At 47.0% G+C, this 21,251-nt stretch overlaps 1 protein-coding gene across 3 annotated transcripts in view; it reads left to right on the top strand.

Annotated features, from left to right (window-relative positions):
• Window positions 1–21,251, top strand: part of CREB3L1 (cAMP responsive element binding protein 3 like 1) — a 44,937-nt gene that overhangs the window by 19,030 nt on the left and 4,656 nt on the right. For 2 of the 3 annotated variants that reach the window (XM_056493450.1, XM_056493448.1), the window contains exons 2-9: window positions 4,895–5,123; window positions 9,720–9,880; window positions 11,410–11,488; window positions 12,396–12,556; window positions 13,198–13,347; window positions 14,111–14,169; window positions 15,942–16,010; window positions 18,295–18,394. In XM_056493450.1, coding sequence (XP_056349425.1) covers window positions 4,895–5,123; window positions 9,720–9,880; window positions 11,410–11,488; window positions 12,396–12,556; window positions 13,198–13,347; window positions 14,111–14,169; window positions 15,942–16,010; window positions 18,295–18,394 — 1,008 coding nt within the window. The remainder of the gene's footprint in view (window positions 1–4,894; window positions 5,124–9,719; window positions 9,881–11,409; window positions 11,489–12,395; window positions 12,557–13,197; window positions 13,348–14,110; window positions 14,170–15,941; window positions 16,011–18,294; window positions 18,395–21,251) is intronic. The other variant, XM_056493449.1, reaches the window with a different exon arrangement.

The following is a 21,251-nucleotide window of genomic DNA, read 5'->3' as shown; positions in this document are numbered from 1 at the left end:
TTGGGGCCTCCAGAGTTCTAACACCAGCTCTGGGTGGGGGTATGTGTAGAGCTTGCATTTGGATATCTAGATGCCTTACACTAGCTCCCAAGATAACTGTTGTACAGCAGGGAAGGGTGTTTGAATGAGAAGTGCACGCACGCACATACAGTGTGCTATTTAGACAACCCTAAGCATGAGGTCAGGATGAAAACATGTGGTGGAAATATGTTTGGAAGAGTCAGTGCCTATGTCGATCACCAGGAGTGGGAGGGAAAAGAAGCCAGGAGCTGACAGATTCTCACTCTCTCCGCATGGCTGAGGTGGCCTCAGCCTGAGCAGATTCTACTGTGGCACCAGAACAGGTTTAGGCTCTCTGTAGGGCCTAGAAATGCAACGGTTGTTGCCTCCCCATGTCTGTACACACTGGCTCTTCCTCTTTGGGTGCTGCCTCCCTGTCCTCCTAGAGTCTGAGGAGGACGGGCAGCCAGAAATCAGGCTTGGATCAGGAAATCCAGCACATCCTCGCCATTGCGTTTCTGTCCCTTGGCTGCCCCCTCCCTGACCGCTCACTGGTAATACAGCTTTGGGAACACATCTCGTGCTATTTCTTGGCTTTGGAGCATACTTAGAAGGAGAAGGAAGGAGGGTGTGAAAGGGAGGGGAAGATAACAGGGGCGAATAATGCAAAATGAGACTGTGCTCTGAGCTTTGTATCCCATCTGGAAACTGTTCTCCCTCAGTACACTGCACACCCACTCCCTCTAGGCCAGGATGGTAAGGGTCAAGTTTCCCAGTTGACTGGTCCCTCTTGCTAAAGCCTGACCCATCTGTGTGAAAGCTACTTGAAATATCTTAAAGGAGAATCTCAACAGAGTTGCCTGGTTGGAAGGCATATTCAAGGACTTTTGGTCTTGAAGAAGCTGTGAGAGGATGAGGCTGCTGTGCTTGTGTATCTCTGTCCATCCCACCTTCATTCACACCCAAGTTCTGTGGAGACTTTTTTGGACCTTCCCTGGTCTGCTGAGACCTTCATTGTCATTGTGTTGGCAAAAGTCTCCCCAAAGCCCAGCCTAGTCGTGTCATTTTGTGGCAGCACATGAAGACCTTTAGCTGTACTGGCCCCAGCCTGGGTGGGAACAGAGGGTTAGTGACCACCCAGCACCTTCCATTCCAGCAAGGATAAAGCTGCTGTCCATTTGGTCAGGTGATAAACCTGCTTTTCTTCTTTGCTTAAAAATTTGGAGCACTGACTCTGCCATGTGCTGCTATGATGTACACAGTCCTGAGTCACCATATCCTAGTTCTCTGAAGCTTCTCTCACACATGCAAAGGAAAAGTATGGCTGAAGCTTTCTCTGAGTTTTGCCACATAAGTGCAGCTCCCAAAATAAGGCTGGGTAGGACAAAATTTGCATATTCTGTGTTAACAGGCTCAATCTAAACTAATTAGTAGTGGTTGTGATGGCATCTAGCCAAAATAAACTCTGGGTTGCTCCTCACTCTGTCCATCACAGTTGGATCTTGACAAGAGGACATTCTTTCTTACCATGGTGTTGCCTGCATAGCTGTCTTATACAAATTAGAAGTCTAAAATTAACCATTCAGGAGAAGATAGTCAACCCAAGAGTCCCATCCTCCTGGGATGTGGTGACAGCTTTCTCTTGGTCCCATAGTTTCCATTGTGGGAACTAGCCAGCTACAAAACCATGCTATTATTTTTGTATGTTTTACCCTTCCTTCTTATGTTTTCCTCTGCCTGTTGCCACCTTCTTTGAGTAAAACAACAATCTCCAGCTTTGTGTCAGCTCTAGGTGCACTTCCTCTTTGAGGATGTTGGATCCTTGGTGCCCCCTTTGATAATAATCATAGTTATGGCCAATCCCATGGGCTAGCTCCCTTCTCTCTACCTTCTGTGTTTGGAGATGTTGATCTGGTGTATGTGTGAGTGGTGAGAGCTGACACAGGCTGCTTTGATGAGAAGGTTTTGCCAGTATTTAGTTGCTCTGTAGGATAAGATCCAGAAGCCCAGAAAGGCTTCTGGACATTTCTATGTTCCCAGGCAGGTGTGCAAGTTTCATTCTCCACTCATCACCCATATTTTTCCTTACTGTGCAGTAGGCCTCTGTCTCTTGGGAGAGAATGATCTCCTGGGCACCTGAACTCCTGCACCTCTGGGAGAACAGTGTTGCCTTCATCCTTATTTCCAAACAGCAAGGTCTTCCAGCAGCAAGTCTGCTGTGTGGTGTCTAAAAGAATCAGAGACCTGAAATTACTCCTGCCAATGTTGGTGCCTGTGTTAAGGCTCTGATACTCAGTCCCTTGCACTCATTACTCATCTCTCACCCCTCAGCATCTGCTAGGGTGATTTATTTTAGTTTCGGAATAAAGCCAGAGGCATCTCTGCTTCTTCCCTCTTGGTAGGTTTGTCCAACAATGGAGAGATTGTTTATTGACCAAGGGATCATTGTTCTAAATGTGGGTGGGATGCCACTAAAAGATAATCTGTGTAACTACTGCATGAATGCATTTTCTTGACTCTCTTCAATCCCACCTCTGCCTTTGTTAATGCACGTAAATGTAATGTAAAGTTGTGAAAGAAACTGGGAGCACGTGGCAGTATCACAGACAGCTCTCCCCACAGCTGTCTGTCCAGCTCTGCTTCTCTTCCATGGCTAACAGTGGTTCTAGTTGATGGTCACAACACTAAATATGATTTGAGCCCAGCTCTACTGTGTAGCAGCCAGCACTCGCAATCCCTTCACTTTTCTGTGGTTCTTGCCCTTACCATAAAGCTATCGTGTTCACATCCTGTGTTTGCTTGTGTTGTTTGGAGAACACAAGACAAAGAACAGCTGTTACATGAGCAGGCACTCTCTGGGGTTAATGCTCAGGACTCGAAACTCTTTATCCTTCTGTGCTGTAGGATAGGACAAAACCTGGTTTTCCAGTGCTTTTTAGATAACTATCTAACCCAGTTCCATCTGCTGACTCAGCTCCCTCTGAAGTTACACTCCCCACAGATGGTAGGTGTTTTCAGTTATTTGATTCGAGCACAAAAATGCTCCTAAGCAACTTGGAAATGGCTGGGTAGATTTTACCAAACTACTGCACCAACTCTGCTTCTGCTGTGGGAACAAGTGGAGAAAACTTTAGCCCAGACATCACAGGGAGGGCCTCAACACTAGGATTTAGTATGAGTGTGCCTTCTCTACCCTACACATGCAATGTCTGGTCTCCAGGGAAGCTTTGGATGGTTGTGTGTTGGGCTGTCACTCCAGGCAGCCAGAGGACAAGTGGGAATGAAGTGAATGGAGAGAAATTTTGTGTCAGGCAGAATGCAGGTGGCAGGGAGTCCACCCCCACTTCCAGCATGCTCTGTAAGCACTGTGGTTTTAAATTGAGCAGCTGAAGGATGATATTGGAGGGTGAAAGGCACTGACATGTTGGAGATTGCTGCTGCTTACCATCTCCCTCCCCCACTTGGTGGGAAGTGTGGGTCTGTTCATCTAGAGCCTGCTTTGGTCCCCAGCCTCACCCCAAAGCTCTGACAGCCAGTGGAATGTTGACAGAGTGGTACTGTGCTCAGGTAAAACAAATATACCTTCCGGTAGGAGCAGGAACCCACAGGCTCCGGCATCCGGGGTCCTCTGGCCACTTCCTGCCTCAGTCCTGGCACTGGGGAAAGAAAGGACTGCACACACCCCATGCTTCCCTAGAAGCCAGGCTCTCTCCTGAGCTGAGCTCTCACACTGGAATTCATTGGCATTCATGTCTCTACTCTAGGACCTACGTGGTCTCTCCCACTCTCATTCATACCCTGTTGCTTTTGGTATTTCAGTATACTGCTTTCAATGCCTTTCTGCCCACCAAGATGCTTTTCCAGGCAGGGGGTGGGGGGAACAGACCTAGTCTGACTCTGCTGAGCTCTCTCCAGTTCATTTAAGTTACACAGTTCTGTCTGTGTAATATAGTCACTTGAATCTATCTGTCTTTTCTTTCCTCTCCCTGAGCCAGAAGCCTCAATCTGCCAACAAATGGGATAATTTTTCAGCTGGTGTTTGGCAGCCATAATTTTTCTCCCTGCCCAACCAATGCTTTGTTGTAGCAAATGGAAAAGTTAGTGATTTGACTTCTGAATAGGAGGATATGCCTCAAAGGAAGCAGGTTCCCTGTAGCATCAGGAGCTCAGCTCTGCAGCAGCACTGGCCAGATTTACTGACTGTTACTGGAATGATTAGTGGAATGATTGTTTGTTGTTAACAGCCCATCTGTAGTGTTTAAACTTCATCGAGGAGCTGAATTTCACAGGCATTATCTGGCTGAAGTACAGCCTCATATGGTCCACAGAGGGGCTGTTAAATCCCAAAGGAAATTAAATACAACAGGGGGCCTTCCTGTTATGTTGATCCAACTGATCTTTTTTCTCTGATAGAAATCAGCAGCTGGGTTGATGTTCTCTGGGGCATCAATGTGCCTATTGCTGCTGGCAGAGAACATGAAAAAGTGTCTGTCACTAAGGACAGGTGCTGAAAACCATAACTTTCTGCCACACTTCTATTTTATCATCACAAGAATCTCTTTCCTTGTTCTCTATTCATTTTGTTGTCACAGTGAGATGATGTTTGGAAGACATAGATAGATACTTACAGAAGAAAGGGGAGATAAGATAATGTAGAAAAGTTTCATGCATGTTTGTGGCATAGATAAACATGCAGTGATGTACAACACCACATCCCTTTCTATCTTAAATCAAGGTGTTCTTGTCAGATGGATGCAGGCAAAGAATAGGAACTTTAGGTTTTTTGCCATGAAAAAAGGGGTGATGCTGAGGTTTGACTCTCAGTGCAGAGGAAGGCCCTCAGACCCCTCTTGGAGTTGACACTAATGCTCTTTCTCCCTTTGTCTTTCCTCAGCATTTCTCAGAGAACCTGGATCACCTCTCTGACAACATGGAGGATTTCTCCAATGACCTCTTCAGCAGTTTCTTCGATGACCCAGTGCTGGCTGAGAAGAACCCTCTGCTGGACATGGACCTGGATCCACCCACTCCAGGCATCCAGGCAGAGCACAGCTATTCCCTCAGTGGAGACTCTGCTCCCCAGAGCCCCCTTGTGCCTGTCAAAACTGAAGATAATGCTAACGGTGAGCATCAGCTGTGCACACTACACAACTTTGGGCACATCTGTTAGCAGTGGCTCTGGCTGGCTTTCATGTAATGGGACAAACTGGCTGTTCTTGGACTTGCACATGGCTAATCTGGGGAAGAATTTGATTTGCTGTTGTCAAATACAGCCCACATTTTTCCCTTCCATTTGTGCTCTGATAGTCTCATTACTCCTTTGCTGGGCTTACTGTTATTTACGAGGATAATAATTGGCTGTGGCTTAGTGTGCTGCCAGCTTCTGGCAAGCAATCAGCAATGTCTTTTTAGGACCCTGCAAACTTGGGTGTGGATGCCCTAGATCCAGCTCCGTTTTGGCATCAGGCAGCGAGGTTTTGGCTTGCACATAGGAAGCATGAGTCTCTGGCTGCAACCAGTGCTGGTACATGTGGAAAGTTAAGTGGCTTCTTTACCAGCAGATCTTTTAGCAGGAGACAGAGAGGAACAGTCATTTTAAAACTTATTTTTAAAACAATTCATTTCAGGATAATTTATGATGGCTGAGTATTTTTAGAGCTGTCCTTGCAGAGAGTCCTGTAATTTGTGGGATTGTGTGGGTGTCCCAACAGCTGATGGACACCAAGCTGCCTGAAAAAGCAGTGGCACAGGCTCAGTATACACAGAAGACAGTTATTCCTTTGAGCAACAGTGAGCCCTAGGACAGAGGCTTCCCTCTCATGACTAGGAATGATCCCAGCTTTCTGGTACAAACACCAAGGCAGAAGGAGAGAAGGCTGACCTCTGCTACCTCTTTGGTCCTTGAAAACACACAACCATCTGCCACATTCCTTAGGGGCATCTCAGAGAGATGCTGGGAGAGAGGTTTATGGCAGGCCAAACAGCTCTGCGTGAACAAATAAACACAACTTTGTTTTGCCCTTGAAAATGAATAGGAGGAGATAAGACTTGAGAATGAGAGAAGCCAAAAGAATGCATTTGTAGAAAGCAATGAAATTAAGACTGCCTGCATGAAGCTTTCTCAAGGACCCCTCTCTGAGACACTTAGCACCACTTCTCCTTCTCTCCACTGTGTCTGCACATGCCCTTCCTTCAGCTGTCATATCTCGAAGGCAGGACCATGACTCTTGAACAGAGTGTGACACTGATCCTCGGGCAGAGGCCAGCACAGGGTGTAGAGTGCATAACCCAGGAGAGTTTGAGATGGGCCTGGCACTTGCTCTCTGAGAGTGCAGATCAGTTTTGTAAGAGAATAAGGCCTAGCATTACGATGGCAGGTATAGGAGTATCCATGCACTCAGTCCTGCAGCTAGATAATTCAGCTCATCTTTCCAGGGCTTTTTGGCTTATAATTGCATATGAGTCATATTCTAGTGAAACCCTGAGTCAGGTCCAGTATTTGCAACACTGTGCAGTCCTTTTGGCACAGCTCCATCCAGTCTCAGTCCTTTTAAACATTCAGTTCCAATTAATTACCCAGAAATGGTTTTTCTTTAACATTAAGCAACCTCTGCTCAGTCTGCAGAGCTCCTCAGGAATGCCCCTGCTCTGTCTAGGCTTGGAGCTGGCTGAGGCTTGCTTTTTATCAGCTTTCTCCCAGCTTTTCTTCAGACCTCCAAAACTCTTCCAAATCCTGCCCCTTCCCACATGGTTCCCACTAACACAGGTCAGCTAGGGCAAGCCATTGGGTGCATTGTGACCCTGCTTATCAGTGGAGTCTGCTTTCCAGATGGCTTGTGCATATGGACTGGCTGCTTCATTTCTTAGTACCAGCCCTGAGTTTTTCAGGGTATGATTTCATGCCAGGAGCAGGGGGAGCCAGGGTTGTGCAGAACAGCAGGCACTGGACCAGCCTCATGTTAGTGCCTGCCTTCCTTTACAGGTTCTGCTTCTCACTGCTTTTTGCCTAACCTCCTGAGCCCTGGGTAGCTACAGGGATCTCTCACCTGTATTTCTTCCCAATAGGTACAGAGTATTTAGAGCAGAGGATGAGTGTATTGGCATGCCTCACCCACCAACATGAAGTGAAATCTGCGGTGATACATTACCTCTGAAACATCCTTTCAGGCAGCAGAACCTAGACGTGTCCACACGACATACCTACTCCTCAGTCCCTCATTGACCCTATGATGGCTTATTTGTCTCTGATTCTGTAACCCAATCACTCCCCAGATGAATCTCCGAGGGTGGGAAAGAAAGCAGGGTCAGAATGTAGACAGGAAATGGGAGGACAGCACATACTTATTTGGGTGTCTGCTCCTTGGCCTGTCTGGACTAACAGCACTGGGGGCTGCTTCTCACTGAATCGAGTCTGACTGGGGAGAGCCCTTGGTGGTCTGCTCTCCCTTGTCTGGTTACTTGCTCAGCAGCAGCCCACACATACAGAGGATACCCCACACATCTGAGAAAAAGAGAAATTCAGGTCTTTGGAACAGAAAGGATGAGGAGTAAAAGGCTTCAAATGACAGTAAGGAACTTCAGAGCAGTCAGTAGGCAAAATGTTCCCATGCCAGATGTAGGAAAACCATAGAAGAGTTTAAATGGGGGAAGCTGGGAACTCTTCAGCACTTTTCGAAGGGTTCAAGTGAATCATCTATTAGGCCTCACAGATTTTGTTGAACTTGCCTAGAGCAGTGGGATACACTGAAAGATCTCTAAAGGTCCCTCATTTCTGTGAAAGGCAGAAGTCAGTCCAAATTCTCTGGGCACAAACACTTGTGGCTTTGTGACACCTTGCCTCCTTCCATCAGAAGGGATTTGTCTGCATACCAGGGTAACTAGGACTTCATTACCAGCTGTGGGTTTGGTGTCCTAAGCAGGACAGAGAAAGCACAATCCATTCTGTGTCTTCTCAGTAGGCTCTGCGTTGTCTCAGCTGTACTGTGCACCCCTGCCTGAGATGCTGCCTGATGACATTAGCCCTGCTGCATTGTGGGAAGCTTTAGAAAGCAATCCAGCAGCACTGAGCAGCACACTCAGCTGAGACACACACAGCAGCCACAGGAGCTGTGTCTGTGCTTGAAGATGTCCAGTCGCAGAGGCAGATGGAAGAAATGAACATCTGCTAGAGAGACCTGTCTAGGCAGAAATAAGAGGTGCTAGACCAAACACAGGAAAACAACATATTCCATTGGCAAGGCTAACACTGTGTTACCATATGTAATTCTTGTCTGGGCTTTAACACCACTCTGTCCAAGCAAAGGCCAGAGGCAGGATTCTGCACTGGCCTCTCCTGAAGACAACAGAGGCTGAGTAGACAATGTTAACGTACCTTTAAGTTTTATCAGATGATACCTCCCACGTGAATAGCTGCTTCTTTGTACTCTTCTTCATGTAGGCTTTTCTGGGTCAGAGAAAGACCTTTCTCCCTCTCTCCTCTTGCCAGGACGTCTTCTGGGCTGAGGCCGCACTGCAGAACTGCTCTAAGCAGCAGACAGATAGGCAACATCTCCGAGCCTGACAGAGAGTGCTGCATGCAGAGAGGTTAGAGAGTGAGTCAGACTGTGGCCATGTGCAGGCAACTGGAGCTCTCTCTGGTGACACGCTTAGCAATAATCTGTCCTATGTCAAGCCAAATGTATTTTTGCTAGTTAGATAAAAAGGGAAAGAGAAGGGATGAGGATTAGGAAGGAGGGTGCAGGCTGCAGGCCAGCTAGGAGTAGCCTTTTGGCAGGCTGAAGTATTTGAAGAGCAAAGACCAAAACTTTAGAGCAGAACCCGGGCAGCTCTCCTGCCTAGCAGTCCTTTTCCCATCTGATCTGCAGTTTATCTGGGATCTCTATTTCCAGTGGCAAGCCAGGCTTGGACCACAGATGTGCATGGGAGAGAGCATGCAGGAGGTGAGGGGCGCCTGCCCTCACAGCTCCATTCAGTTCTCTTCAGACATTCCCTTTCCCTCACTGCTGCTTTTTGTTCCTGCCCACAATGGCAGCAGGGTACAGCTATAGACAGCAGTACCCTGAGCAGCCCAGGGTAGAGAAGAGAGTCTCAGAGGCGAGACTGAGGGGAACAGCTGTGGAAGCAGCCTCACAAGCAGATGCTGCTGTGGGCTTCCTTCCACAGAAATGGACCTTCCTCTTCTGTCATGCAGCAAAGCCCTGGCACTTGACACATCATCAGGAGGCCAAAGCAGCGCTGTCAGCCTTTCACTGCCATCATGCTTGCTCTCTCATCAGCTCTCCAGCACAGAGATGGTGCTATTCTTGGTAACACACCTGGCTGCCCTGTGATGCTGGCCATGCTGCCTAAGGAGCAACAGCTCAGCATCCTCCTCTCACTGGGCTGTAAATATAAATAAGCTCCAGAGGATGAGACCTAGACATTACTGGGGGAAGAAACCCTGCAGCTGTCCTCCAGAGCTTGGGCTGTACAGCCAGAGCACAGCAGAGACACAATTCCCCTATCTCTGTCCTGTCTGCTCCCCACACACTAGGGAGTACACACTGGGGGCTCATTCCCTTTTGTACTTTGTGTTGTGGGCCTGCACATGCTTATGTGGTGACAGTGCTAAACTTGGAAAGGCAGCCTCCTCAGTCAGAGGAAGCTGTCTGCATGGCTTTTTTTTTTTTTCTTTGCCCTGCTCTTGCTGGAGTTTGACTCTCATGTTGTGCATGTTTCAGAGCTGGAGAATGGAGTGTGGTCACTGGGGCCCAAGCTCTGCTCCATCATGGTGAAACAGGAACAGAACCTGCCTCTAGACCTGCCTGAGTCCCAACTACCTGCCAGCTCCATACCAGTGCTGAACCTCAACCCTCTGCAGAGACTGCCACTCCCTGAGGAGGTGAGCCCATCTAAGATCTGTTGGGAACCCAGGTTCTCACACAGAGCACCCCTGGTGATGCAGACCCAGCCATGTGACTGCAGGGTCCTGCAAGGTGATTTAGCTACTGAACGGACAGGAGAAGGTGTTACAAAGCCCAGATACTGCATTATTTGTCATTCTCCTCTTGAAATGGCAGCACAGTCTTGGTTAAATATAAGCATGTTTCCTTGGTACAAAAGCCAAAAGCTTTAAGCTTGCATCTACTGGAGATCTGTCCCCTCCAATATGCCAGTATTTCTGTAGCCATTCTTGGCTTATTTTCATTTTTCAGAGAACAGTGTGAATGTGATGCCAGTGACCTCACTATTCTTGCATATAGGCCCCTACTCTGCCACTCTCTTATTCATGGCTTTGGTCTTGTCACATGCCATCTCACTCTTTTTAGCTGCTCACTGGAAATGTTGGTTCCACTCCAGGTCCTTGCTTTTTCCTGTGAAGCAGCAGGATTTTTTATTTCTGTGTAACAAGGGGCCAACTCTTTTGGTCATATCTAGGTTCTTAAGAAGTCTGTTTGTCTGAAGGAGGTTCAGTTATGCCACTGGTATGTGGGTGTAAGTTGAGGGCTTAGTTCAGCTGGCCTTGAGTCCAGCTGTGTTGGATGAGAAGGCCTAACTAGTCTCACACAGACCTTGCCTATCTTGTAGCAGCTCAGTAGATAACAGTAAAGCATCTCTGGGGTTCACTTCCTTTTTTCACTCATATTGAACATCTTCCCATTTAAACAACCATCCAAAACAAATGAGTTCTTCCAGCCAAAACTGTGCATAAACTTCCTCTATTATTTACACAGCTTGAACTTGCTGTGCCCTCCAATCTCTGCTGTGTATGTTCAACAGCCATACCATGGTGCTCTCTCAGCTGTGTTTACAGTCTGGAGGAGTTTGCAATGTGTCTGTTTAGTGTAAAAACTCCACCCTATGGTGGGCTGGGGGCTGGCAAGCCAGGAGGTTGAGGGGCAGCATAATGCACATGGGAGTAAATCTACTCTCAGTCCCCTCCAACTGGAAACAGTTGCCCAGTGGTCCTGGTGAAAATCACATGAACAGGACAGCAGTGTTGATCTGTTTCTGTACAACCTCTATACTCCCATTTATAATGAAGGCAAATCAAAGAGGGACTTCCCATGGTAACATAGGGGTTGGTTTAAATTACACTGCTTGGGTCTATCAAAGGAAGAATTGCCAAGAATAAAAGTCATCTCCCTTTTGGAGGTACTCAGCTTAGTGCATTGCTTGGCAGCACATACGTCTGCCAGTGCCACTTCCCCTGTAGATATGTTTGCACTCTGTGTGCCCAGCAGCTGAGACTTCAGGGGCTTATGTTTGAACTCTTGGTTTCCTCTATGGTGAGAGGCTACTTTGGGGCAGAGCTGTGCAATGGGGCAGGACAGACAGCAGGGAAGCAGTGGATATGAACAGAACTAGTGGGAGCCTTCCAGGCAGGGTAGGCAGCTGTGGCCAAGAGCTCTTTCTGCTTCTCTTCCACAGATTCCTATAGAAATGGCTCCAGCACCTGTGATCAAAGCTGAACCCAAAGAGGTGAACCAGTTTCTAAATGTACCTACAGGTAAGAAGATAGAATTTCCTGGTCAAGTGTATTACTCAGCTATAGATTGTTATACAGAGCAGAAAGACAACACCTAAAGGCAGAGCTGTGTACATAAAGTAGCACTGGGGCAGAGCGCAATTGAGGAGTGGGCATTTCACTGTTCTAATTCAGACCAGTGTCTGCATCAGAAGGCACATACAAAATTGTTCAGACAGGGACTCCCAGGCAAAACAAGCTACTTCAGAGTTGGAAATATGCAAGAGTGCCTTTAAAATCCTCAGAGAGACTGTAGAGCTATCCAAAAATAACCATCTGAAAGTCAGGAAATTCAGGATCCAGTTTAATTTGAAAGAAACCCAAGCATCTGAAAATCTGCCGATGCACAAATGAAAGCACTATGGGAACTCCCACTGCTGCAGAGAGACATTCTTTAGGCATATTCCCACCTCTATTAAGGCCCCTAGGGCTCTCCAGTACAAAGTGGGGACAGTTTTCAAGTGCTTGGAAACCAACTGAGTGACCATAGCCCCACTGGATCAAATGTGCTGGCAAGTGTGAGAGCCCTGCAGTGCTTTTGGAAGAGCTTTGCTCTCACAGAGCTTCCTGTACTTGTGAACAGGCTATGGAGCAAAACATCACAGGCTTTTTAACGCATTTTGGTTGACACTGGAGTACCTTATTGCTTTGTAAATACCTTCAGTTCCTTGGCAAAGCTCTGCCAGCTTCTCTGCAGTTCCTAGTTTAGTACATTTGAGGTCAGTCTAACCTTTGTCTTGGGCAGTGCTCAGTCAAGCCTTTTTCTCGGACTTACCCCATTTTGTGAAACTTATCACCCTCTCCTTTCAGCCCTGTGTTATGGCAGGGCCCTATGCCTGTACCAACAGGCTGACATGAGAGCTATTGACTTGATCTCCTTATTCCTCAGTAGATGACCTGGTGCAGATGCCTCCAACTCCACCCAGCAGCCATGGCAGTGACAGTGATGGATCTCAGAGCCCTCGGTCCCTGCCTCCCTCCAGCCCAGCCCGGCCTGCTGCTCGTTCTTCTACTGCCATCTCCTCCTCACCTCTCCTCACAGCACCACATGTAAGGAGGCATCAGGGCTGGGACACAGGGCTCCTTGCTGCTTAGAGGGGTTTGTAGGATTTCCAAGGCTTATGTGGAGATTCCTGCCCTTGCTAAGGTCTCCAAGCTGAAATGCTCTGTTAAGGCTATGTGATGTCTTAGCACAAGGTTTTGGGGACAAGAAATGCTCACAGGAGTGAGTAGAGGCACAGTGAATCTTGCATATCTACCAGCAGCTACCTTGTTTTTAGCAGATGCTGTCTTTCATCCATACTTAGGGAAGTGGCCTATGCACTAAGAGGACCTTCTGAGAAGGCTAATGAGAGAGAGGAATTACTGAGAACTCCCATAACCAGACCATTTTAACTGTTGCCCAGAAGTTTGTTGGCAGGGTCCTTCAGTGCAAGTGTGTAGCCAGCCTCACTATGAAGAAATAAACGCCTTCCCAAGTAAAAGAGGAAAGGAGTTGCTGAGCTGTGCCCCCAGAATCAGGCTGAGAGTAGGAAAAAACACTGCCCTGCATGTGTTTGGTTTCAGTGGGCAGCAGTGTATTCTATTCTGATGTGTACAGCCTCTGGCTGCTCTGCACGGCTTTAAGGAGGATCACTTTCAAGGAGTAGAACTCCTTGCTGACACTGATGGATGCTCTCTGTGTGTTTCAGAAGTTACAAGGAACCTCTGGTCCTCTGCTCTTGACTGAAGAGGAGAAGCGCACCTTGATTGCAGAGGGTTACCCCATTCCTACTAAGCTGCCCCTCACCAAAGCAGAGGAGAAAGCACTGAAGAGGGTCAGGAGGAAAATCAAGAACAAGGTGACTGCAAAAAATATAATCATGCAGTTCCCATGATTCCAGAGCAGCCTCAGCTGAGCAGTCCTATAGTTATCCTCAGCTCCTCAATTGCACTGCAGCTCAGAAAAGGTGGGATCATGCCTTTGGTACACTAGCACGAAACTCCCAACCCACAAAAATGGTGCCAAAGGGGCATCTCTGCTTGCATGCTCTGCATACAGCCATATCTGGGAAGTGTGACTTCCAGCCCAGCTCCTGGGAGCGTGTGGCATGGGATAGGGTCCACAGATCAGACAAACTGGACTGGTCAGGCCTTGTTGCAACGACAGAGAAACCAAAGCCATTGCATGGTGCAGGATGGGTGATGCAGTGTTCACTAGCCAGGCAGAGGCTGTGAGACTTTAGGCTGGGATTCGAAAGCATCCTGTGGGAGAAATGATGGGACTGAACTAATCACCCAATGACTCAGAAGTGGCCTGGGGCAGAATCAGCCCGAATGGCCACAGCACATACCCATGTGAGTCAGAGGAGTGGAACGTAACCCTAAAGATGCTCTCAGCAGTGAGGGGCATAATATAATGAATGCTACAAGCCAAGAAAGGCTGCATACCTACAGCATCCATCTCCCCCAGTTTTGGCCTAGAGATCAGCAGGAATGGCAGACTGGAAGACAAATCCCCATTTGCCTTAAGGATGCTGTGTGTGCAGTAAACAGACAAGATGCATCACCACAAAGAAATGTTCAGAAGCTTGTGATACTGACTCCCCTCTGCTCCCTTCACAGATCTCTGCTCAGGAAAGCCGCAGGAAGAAGAAAGAGTATGTGGAATGTCTGGAGAAAAAGTAAGTTTCTTCTTCTCAGTCTTACTTTGAAAAAGGGAATCCTGTCCATGCACAGGCCCCATTTCTAGTGTTTTGTCTCTGAATTGCTTCAAGGCTGGCTGCCCAGGAGTTTGGTTTGGGATCCTGCCCCTATTCTCCTCCCTCCTAGAAATCTTGCGGGTTAAAGATTGGTCAAGAAGTTTTGTGTTTCCAACTGCTTCATTTGGCTGGTCCCCTGCAAAACATAGGCCATTTGGGCTGCCAGCGAGGTGGGGTTTTGGGTTTCCTCACTAGAAATTGCTTCTATTTTGTCTGTCTCATAACTGGCAAGCTGTCTGAGGGCACTGATAATGGCTTTGTCCCCCTCCCTTCCCATGAACGTGGACACACAAGCACACAACAGCAAGAAAAACCTTGCATTACAGTTATTCCCCACTCTCCCCACTTCCACTCTCTGCATTAGCTTTGTTTTTCTCCTTGCAACCTTGTTTTTCTCCTATATATGGCAGGCATAAACCTAAGGTGCTGTCACATGAACTGACTGGGTAGAAAATAACTCCTGTACTAGCAACCCCTAACGTGCATTCCCAGGCAAATAAGAATGCTGGAATCCAGACACAAATTCATGTTTCTGTATAATTGCCATCTTCTTCCCAGTTACTAACACCATCTGAGATCAGCAAATGGAAAAAAACAACCCCCAAACCCAACTTTAATTAACTCTTCTCCCTGATGCTACTTATCTTCTCTAGTTGCACAGAAATGCTCAATGAAAGCAGATGATTCAGGGCACCTCAGTGTGCATGGGTATGTCCGGGCATTAGAGCACATCACCTCCAGCTAGTGTCCCACATGGGGATCTTCAAGCCAGGGCTGGGGAGTTGGCTGACCTCGCTCAAAGGACAGGTCCAGGGCGTTTGGTGCTGGGGCCTCCTCCCCAGATGTGGCTGTGGTGCCTGTATGTACTCAGCAGTTTGTTACGCTAAAGCATTGCTATGACAGATGGCTTTCAAACAATGCCAGGTTTAAATGTGAACCAAAAGCAGCATTCAGTGATTTTTTTTTTTTTTTTTAATATAACATGTCTTTGGTCAACTTGGCTTACTAAAAACTGGTTTGTCAAAACCTCTACTTGGGCCCTTCCCCATTCAGTTTGACACTTTAGCTGGAAGCCCAGTTTTTGCACGGAACGCCTGGTTCAAAAGCTGTGCTGCAAACCTCCAGCAGGATCAGGCCGTGATTCTGGCTTGCCTTTTTCCCGACCTGGAGGCACTCCCCTTCCCTTATCCCAGCTGCAGCCCAACAACTTTCTGTCAGAAGCTGTGGGAAGGAGCCTGTAGGTTCTCTGCTGCCCTCAAGTGCTTGCAGTTGGAGCTGGCCCAGCGTTTGCACAGAACGGCCTGAATTTCACAGCCAGGGCGCAGTGCCCAGGGCAGGTTCTTAGAGAGAGGTTTGACTTTGTCCCTCTCCTCCTTTTTCACGCTCCTTAGGGGGGGTTTGGAAGTGATGAAAATGCCTGCATAACTTTGGGTCTGTCCCGACTTGGCCTACCTGTAACCAGGTCCTCCTGTCTCTCCCAACCTTCAGAAGACCCTGAACTGGAAACTGTCACATATAACTGTCCACGGGCAGTCTCATCCCTGCTCCTTTGGGGCTGGCTGCAATCAGGTGGGCCAAGTAACATTTGATTTCAGATGATGGATGAAGCCACTGAGCCTCCATATCCCATGAAAAGCAAGGAGTGCATCTCTCTGGCCTTCGTGACTAACTGGTTATGGATTTTATTTCCATAGGGTAGAGACATACACAACAGAAAACAATGAACTCTGGAAAAAAGTGGAGACCTTAGAAAATGCAAACAGGTAAGAGAAGCTAAATTTGACCCTCTGTGGGTAGGGCAGGGTGGGTAGGAAGGGAAGTCAGGAGCACTGGAACAGGGGGACAAGAAGAGAAAAGCAGGCTCCCCCAGCCTCCTGGATGGGCACTGCTTGGTGAGGTGCTGGTTTGCAGCCCATGACAGCAACGAGGCAGCTGGGTTTGGTTAGCAAGCCTGGAATGTTTGTGTTGGGACGCCAGGACACTCTGCAGCGAGGGGAGGGAGGGAGGGAAGGCATGTTTCCCATATCTCTTCGTCCTTCTCCCTGCAATCCTTTGGGCTCATACTGCCTTCTCCATTCCCCTCCAGGGCTCTGTCTGTCTCCAGGGCAGACATACCAGCCTCTCAGACCCACTGTTTCTGCTTTTGGGCTCTTCAGAGAAGTACAAAGCCCTGGGCATATTGTGGCTGTTTCAGGTTTCTCTTGAGAAAGCTGAACAAACTTGGTGAATTACAGAGAAAGCCCATTCTTCCAATAAAAGCAGAGATCCCAACTCCCACCAAATACAGGGCAATTCCTTGTGCATGTGGTGTTCCAGCCCTTTCTCAGCCTCTTTTGGTCAAAGCAAGCCCAAAGAATCTGTCTCATCTGCTGCTACTGCTCACCTGAAAGGAGCAAGCTTGCTCCCACAGCCCCAAAGTTCTCTCACCCAAGGCTCTGTATTTCCTTACTCAAAGCTCTGGTGAGCACTTGTGCTTCTAAAATGCAGAGCTGGCCAACCAATCACCAGGGGAATTTGCTTCCTTGGAAGAAGCTAGTGAAGACTTCCACTCTGAAGTTGGGACTGGTAACTGGAGCTAGAGGAGTGCCCAGGTCTGCCCCCTCTTACTGGGGACTACAGGTGTGAGCAAGGGCAGGGTAAACTGCAGGGAATGCATGTCTCTATAACCCCGTTTATATCAGCTCAGATTGAAGGGGACAACCACAGCCAGAGAGCCAATTTCTCACCCACTCCTCAGCTGCCGTGACAGCTCATGGAGTTCTCCTAGAGGCTCCACTGCACACCTTCCCCCCATCACCATGACACGAGTGCAGTGGCCTTGGTTTCCAGGCCTGGCACTGGTGTTGGGACTGAGGGCTGCCAGGCATGATCTGGCTGAGGTGTGCAAGAGCCAGAGGTCTCCTGTCTGCCAGAGATACAGCTGCCCAGCTGCTCTCATGCATGGGGCACAGCTTGCCCCCTGGCTTCTCTGGGAGTGTGGGCAGCCCTGCTGTGAAAAAAGTGTGAGCCCCACCCTGAAAAATCAGGAGGCTGGCCTAAAAGCCAAGAGATTTTCATTTTTTTCCCTAAAATACACATTGTGTTCTTTCTAATTGGGTTTGGGTTTTGAGCACTCCCAGTGGGACATCATGCTTCTCTCCACATGTACAGGCAGCAAAACAGGATTTGGACTGGGATAAAGCCAGGATTCTCCTGCAATCTCCTTGTTCCAGGACCTGGCATTTTATGAAAGCTCAAACATGCTTGTGTAAAACAGTCAGTGCTGCCAGAGGGAAAGTCAGCAATAGTCTCCATTTCAATAATATGCAAGTCTTGGGAACCGTGTGCTGCTCTGTAGTCTCCCTCATCCCAGACTCCTTCACCAGCTCAGTGAAGGGTTCAGTAGCCCTTGGTAACACCTACCACTGTTTTGTGTTATGTGTGCAGATGCCCATGAACAGTTAAATGGGGCAGAGAGACCTTAGCATGTGTTCCAACCAGGGAAGTCAGAGAATTAATTAATTGCTGAACTCAAGATTTGGCTTTGCCTACATCCCTCTGCAGAATTTGCCAAAACTGAAGAAGCTCAAGGGGTTCACATATTTCTTATTTCTCTCTCCACCACAGTTTGGGGCACAGGTTGAGCTTCAGAGCATGTGCCTCTGAGTGAAGTGGGAACAGGCAAGCCTGTGCTAAAGGTCTGACCTATCTACAAAGTTCAGCCTCCATGCCAGAGCTTGGTTTTCATGGTACACTGGCTCTCCCTGCTCTGGGAATTGACTGGCAGGGCTTTCAGGCACCCAGGAGGCCTAAATGAATGGGTCATTCATAATAGTGGGTAGGTGCAGTGAAGGTGGTGGTGGACCCAATGATAAGACCCTTTTTTGTTTCTTGTTTCCCAAGCCTTTTTGGTCAGAGAACTTAAGCAATATACAGTAAAGGGGAGATACTTGTTTTCACAAGAAGGGAAAATCAAGGTACTATATGAAGCGGGTAGTGGTATTCTTGGCTCACTTACTGGCTTCTACCTCCTTATTAAGTTTTGATATGCATTGTTTCCTATCACAGGACTCTGCTCCAGCAGTTACAGAAGCTTCAGGCTCTGGTAGCTGGGAAAGTCTCCAGACCTTATAAAATGGCTTCTACGCAGACTGGGACCTGTCTAATGGTATAAGCTTCATTTCCATCTTCCTTATTGGCCATGCTTCTCCAGACAGCTTTGTTGATTGCCTGTCTCTGCCCTCTTCCCTGCTGACCAGTTCTGATGTCAGTTACATCTGCTGTTTCCTTTTGTGTTATAGTCACCAGAGCTGGGCCCTGTGTCATACATACATCAGTTGTTTATGCAACAACATTAGAATAATTCCTGCATTTTCACTGCCTTTTTCTTTGGGCAAAAATGCACTTTGTTTGCTTTTCATTAGCTATTAGCCATTCAGCAAAAATCTTCAATGAGTTTCCATCATAATGGGCAGAGTTTTCTTTTGCTGAGCTGGTAATGCTTAATGTTTAACTCAGCAGGGCAGATGAACACTCCAAGTATTCATCCCAGTGGGCATTACCTTGTGTTTATCAGCAAGAAATGGCATCTGTTCTTGCTATGCTTGCACATAGCCTTTGTTAAATCCAGCTGGAATTCTCTTTGTCCTTTTCACTAACCAGAATAATTCGTGGTTGTCTGTTGTTTTGGTAATCCCTGTTTGCCTCATAGTGGAGGATCATGGTTAATAAATATTGGCTTCATTGAGGAGTTTTAGGGCATGCCAGTATGTAGCCATAAATAGAGTCAATTGTTTATTCTTCATTTCTTTTTTTTTTTCCTAGGGGAAAGTTTCTGATCCATAGTAAAAATACAATCTTCACCTCTGTGGTGTCTTTGCAGGATTGTCATAGTAGCTGCTTGTGAAAAATTTGTCAGAGTTATCTATATCTGGTTATCACTTCTGTACTGTTAGCAGTCACAAAATGCAAACAGATGGTGAGGTACTTGTCCCACTTTCTCAGCACCCTCAGTGTCCTGAGGGATTGTTTTTTGGTCCTGGTTCAATGAGTTTCCTTGGTTCCAGAGCCCCTGCTCTGTAATTTCAAGCACTTCCTCCTTTCAAAATCTGCTCAAGCTTTTGCTACTCTTTGCTGCCCCCATGTCAGACCAGATTTTAATGACTGCCTTTTTTTTTCCCTGCTCTCTATATTCATTCCCAAATTCTTTCCACATATTTGGGTGTGACCCAGCTGAGCCCAGTGACTCATTGCTCCTAAATGCAGCAGCTCATCAGAGCACCCCTGGCTTCAGCAATTCTTCAATGCTACTACCTGGAATAAACAAGTCTAGAAGAGGTGCATTCCAGACATCCTCTGTGCTATAGGCTGATACAATATCTAATTTAGCTTCCCAACGATGTCTTATGTGTCCTTGCTGCTTCCTTTGTTGCAGGCATCCCAGCCCATTCAGGCACTCTCTCAGATTTCCTAGCTTTGAAGCATTTCAAGAATTTGTAATTTGCTCTTCTATCTTTGACCAGTTCCTTTCATAAGCCTCTGAGTTCTCATTTTCCATTTTCAAATACAGCATTCCTTATCATGACAGATATGTAGAATCATTGTGTCTTGCAGCATGGGAGTGGAGCAGGCTACCCTTCTTTAGCCCTGTGTCATTGCAGCTGGATATTTATACTGCCACTTCTTGAAGGCCTCCAGTGGTGAGCAGTCCTCAGCTTTCTCAGGCAAACTATTCCAGTGCTGTGTTATCTTTCTGAGATAAAGCTTTCTTGCTATCTTGTCTCAATCTTCCTTGCAGCAGCTTAAGCCTATTACAACTGCTTCAGCCCATTGTAAGCAAGATCTGTTTATTCTCCCTTTGTGAAGCTGCATTTTACATATTTGAAAACTCCCGTTTTTGAGCAACTCCCTTCAGTCTGGTCTGCTAAATCACCATGATTTCTTCAGTCTTCCCTTGAATGCTGAGTTATTGAATCACTTCTTGTTCCTAGAGCTATCTTCCAGACTTTCTCCAATGGCCCTGCATCTTTTTGGAAATATTGGGCCCAAAGCTGTGCATAGTGTTTCACCTGAAGGTCAGTACAAATCGAGCCAGATAGCCTGTTCATAATGCTTGGGCTGAGATTTTCCCTTTGGAAAGTGACACTGACCGGGACCCATCTTATGCATCAGTTTAACTCCCAGAGCCTCTTCTGTAGAACAGCTGAAATATGTAGCCCCTGATGTCCTGCCACCTCAGACCTCTCAGCAGGTCTCCACATATGTCTGTACAGGTCTTCCCATTGTTCTCTTGGACCATTTCTTCCCATGGTCAAGATCATTCCAAATCTGAATATTGACCAAAATCCAGTGTGCTTGTAGTCTCTCCCATCTGCAGATTTGATACAGTCCATCATTTAAGTCAAGCTTAAAAATGCTAAATCTTGCCAGATCTGTAACAGATCTCTCTGCTACTCCATCTGCTACTTCCTCACAGTTTGACAGTGGACCCTTTGATAAATACACTCTCAGTATGTCTTTTTTTTTTTTTAATTGATTTTGCCTCCACCTTTCCAAATGGTTTTGCAGTCGTTTTCTCTAGTTTAATTTCCCTCAATTTTAAGAGGTCAAATAATGAGACGGTCAAAAGCTGTGACATAAATGTTACTCATAATCAAGCCAAAAGTTACTGTTATGAAGTGTTGTAGAGTTTGAAGAAGTGAATCAGAGCATTAGAATTAACCTGAAACAAAACAGAGTAAAAACAGTTTTGTTTTGCAAAACCCCAGCTGAAAGCCATGTTAAAGCAAGATGTTAAGTATACTGCTCTTTCTCAGCCGAAAAAGCCTGTTTTGTTTTAGAAGGAAAGAACAGACTTTACAGTGCTGCCTCCCTTTTTTCCAAGTTGTGTGTTTGGCTGTGGTAATTCCAAGCAACATCCATTCAGAATTTATTTTTTCCTCTGTTTTTGTTGAATAAGAATTCTAAATTCTTCATATGCCTGATATGACATGCTTATACATGATCTATGTTGCCTTCATTTGATG

The sequence above is a fragment of the Oenanthe melanoleuca genome, chromosome 5 (assembly GCF_029582105.1).
Source record: "Oenanthe melanoleuca isolate GR-GAL-2019-014 chromosome 5, OMel1.0, whole genome shotgun sequence".
Classification (NCBI taxonomy): domain Eukaryota; kingdom Metazoa; phylum Chordata; class Aves; order Passeriformes; family Muscicapidae; genus Oenanthe; species Oenanthe melanoleuca.
Note: the sequence above shows the minus strand (reverse complement) of the source record. Positions and strands in the feature narration are given on the sequence as shown.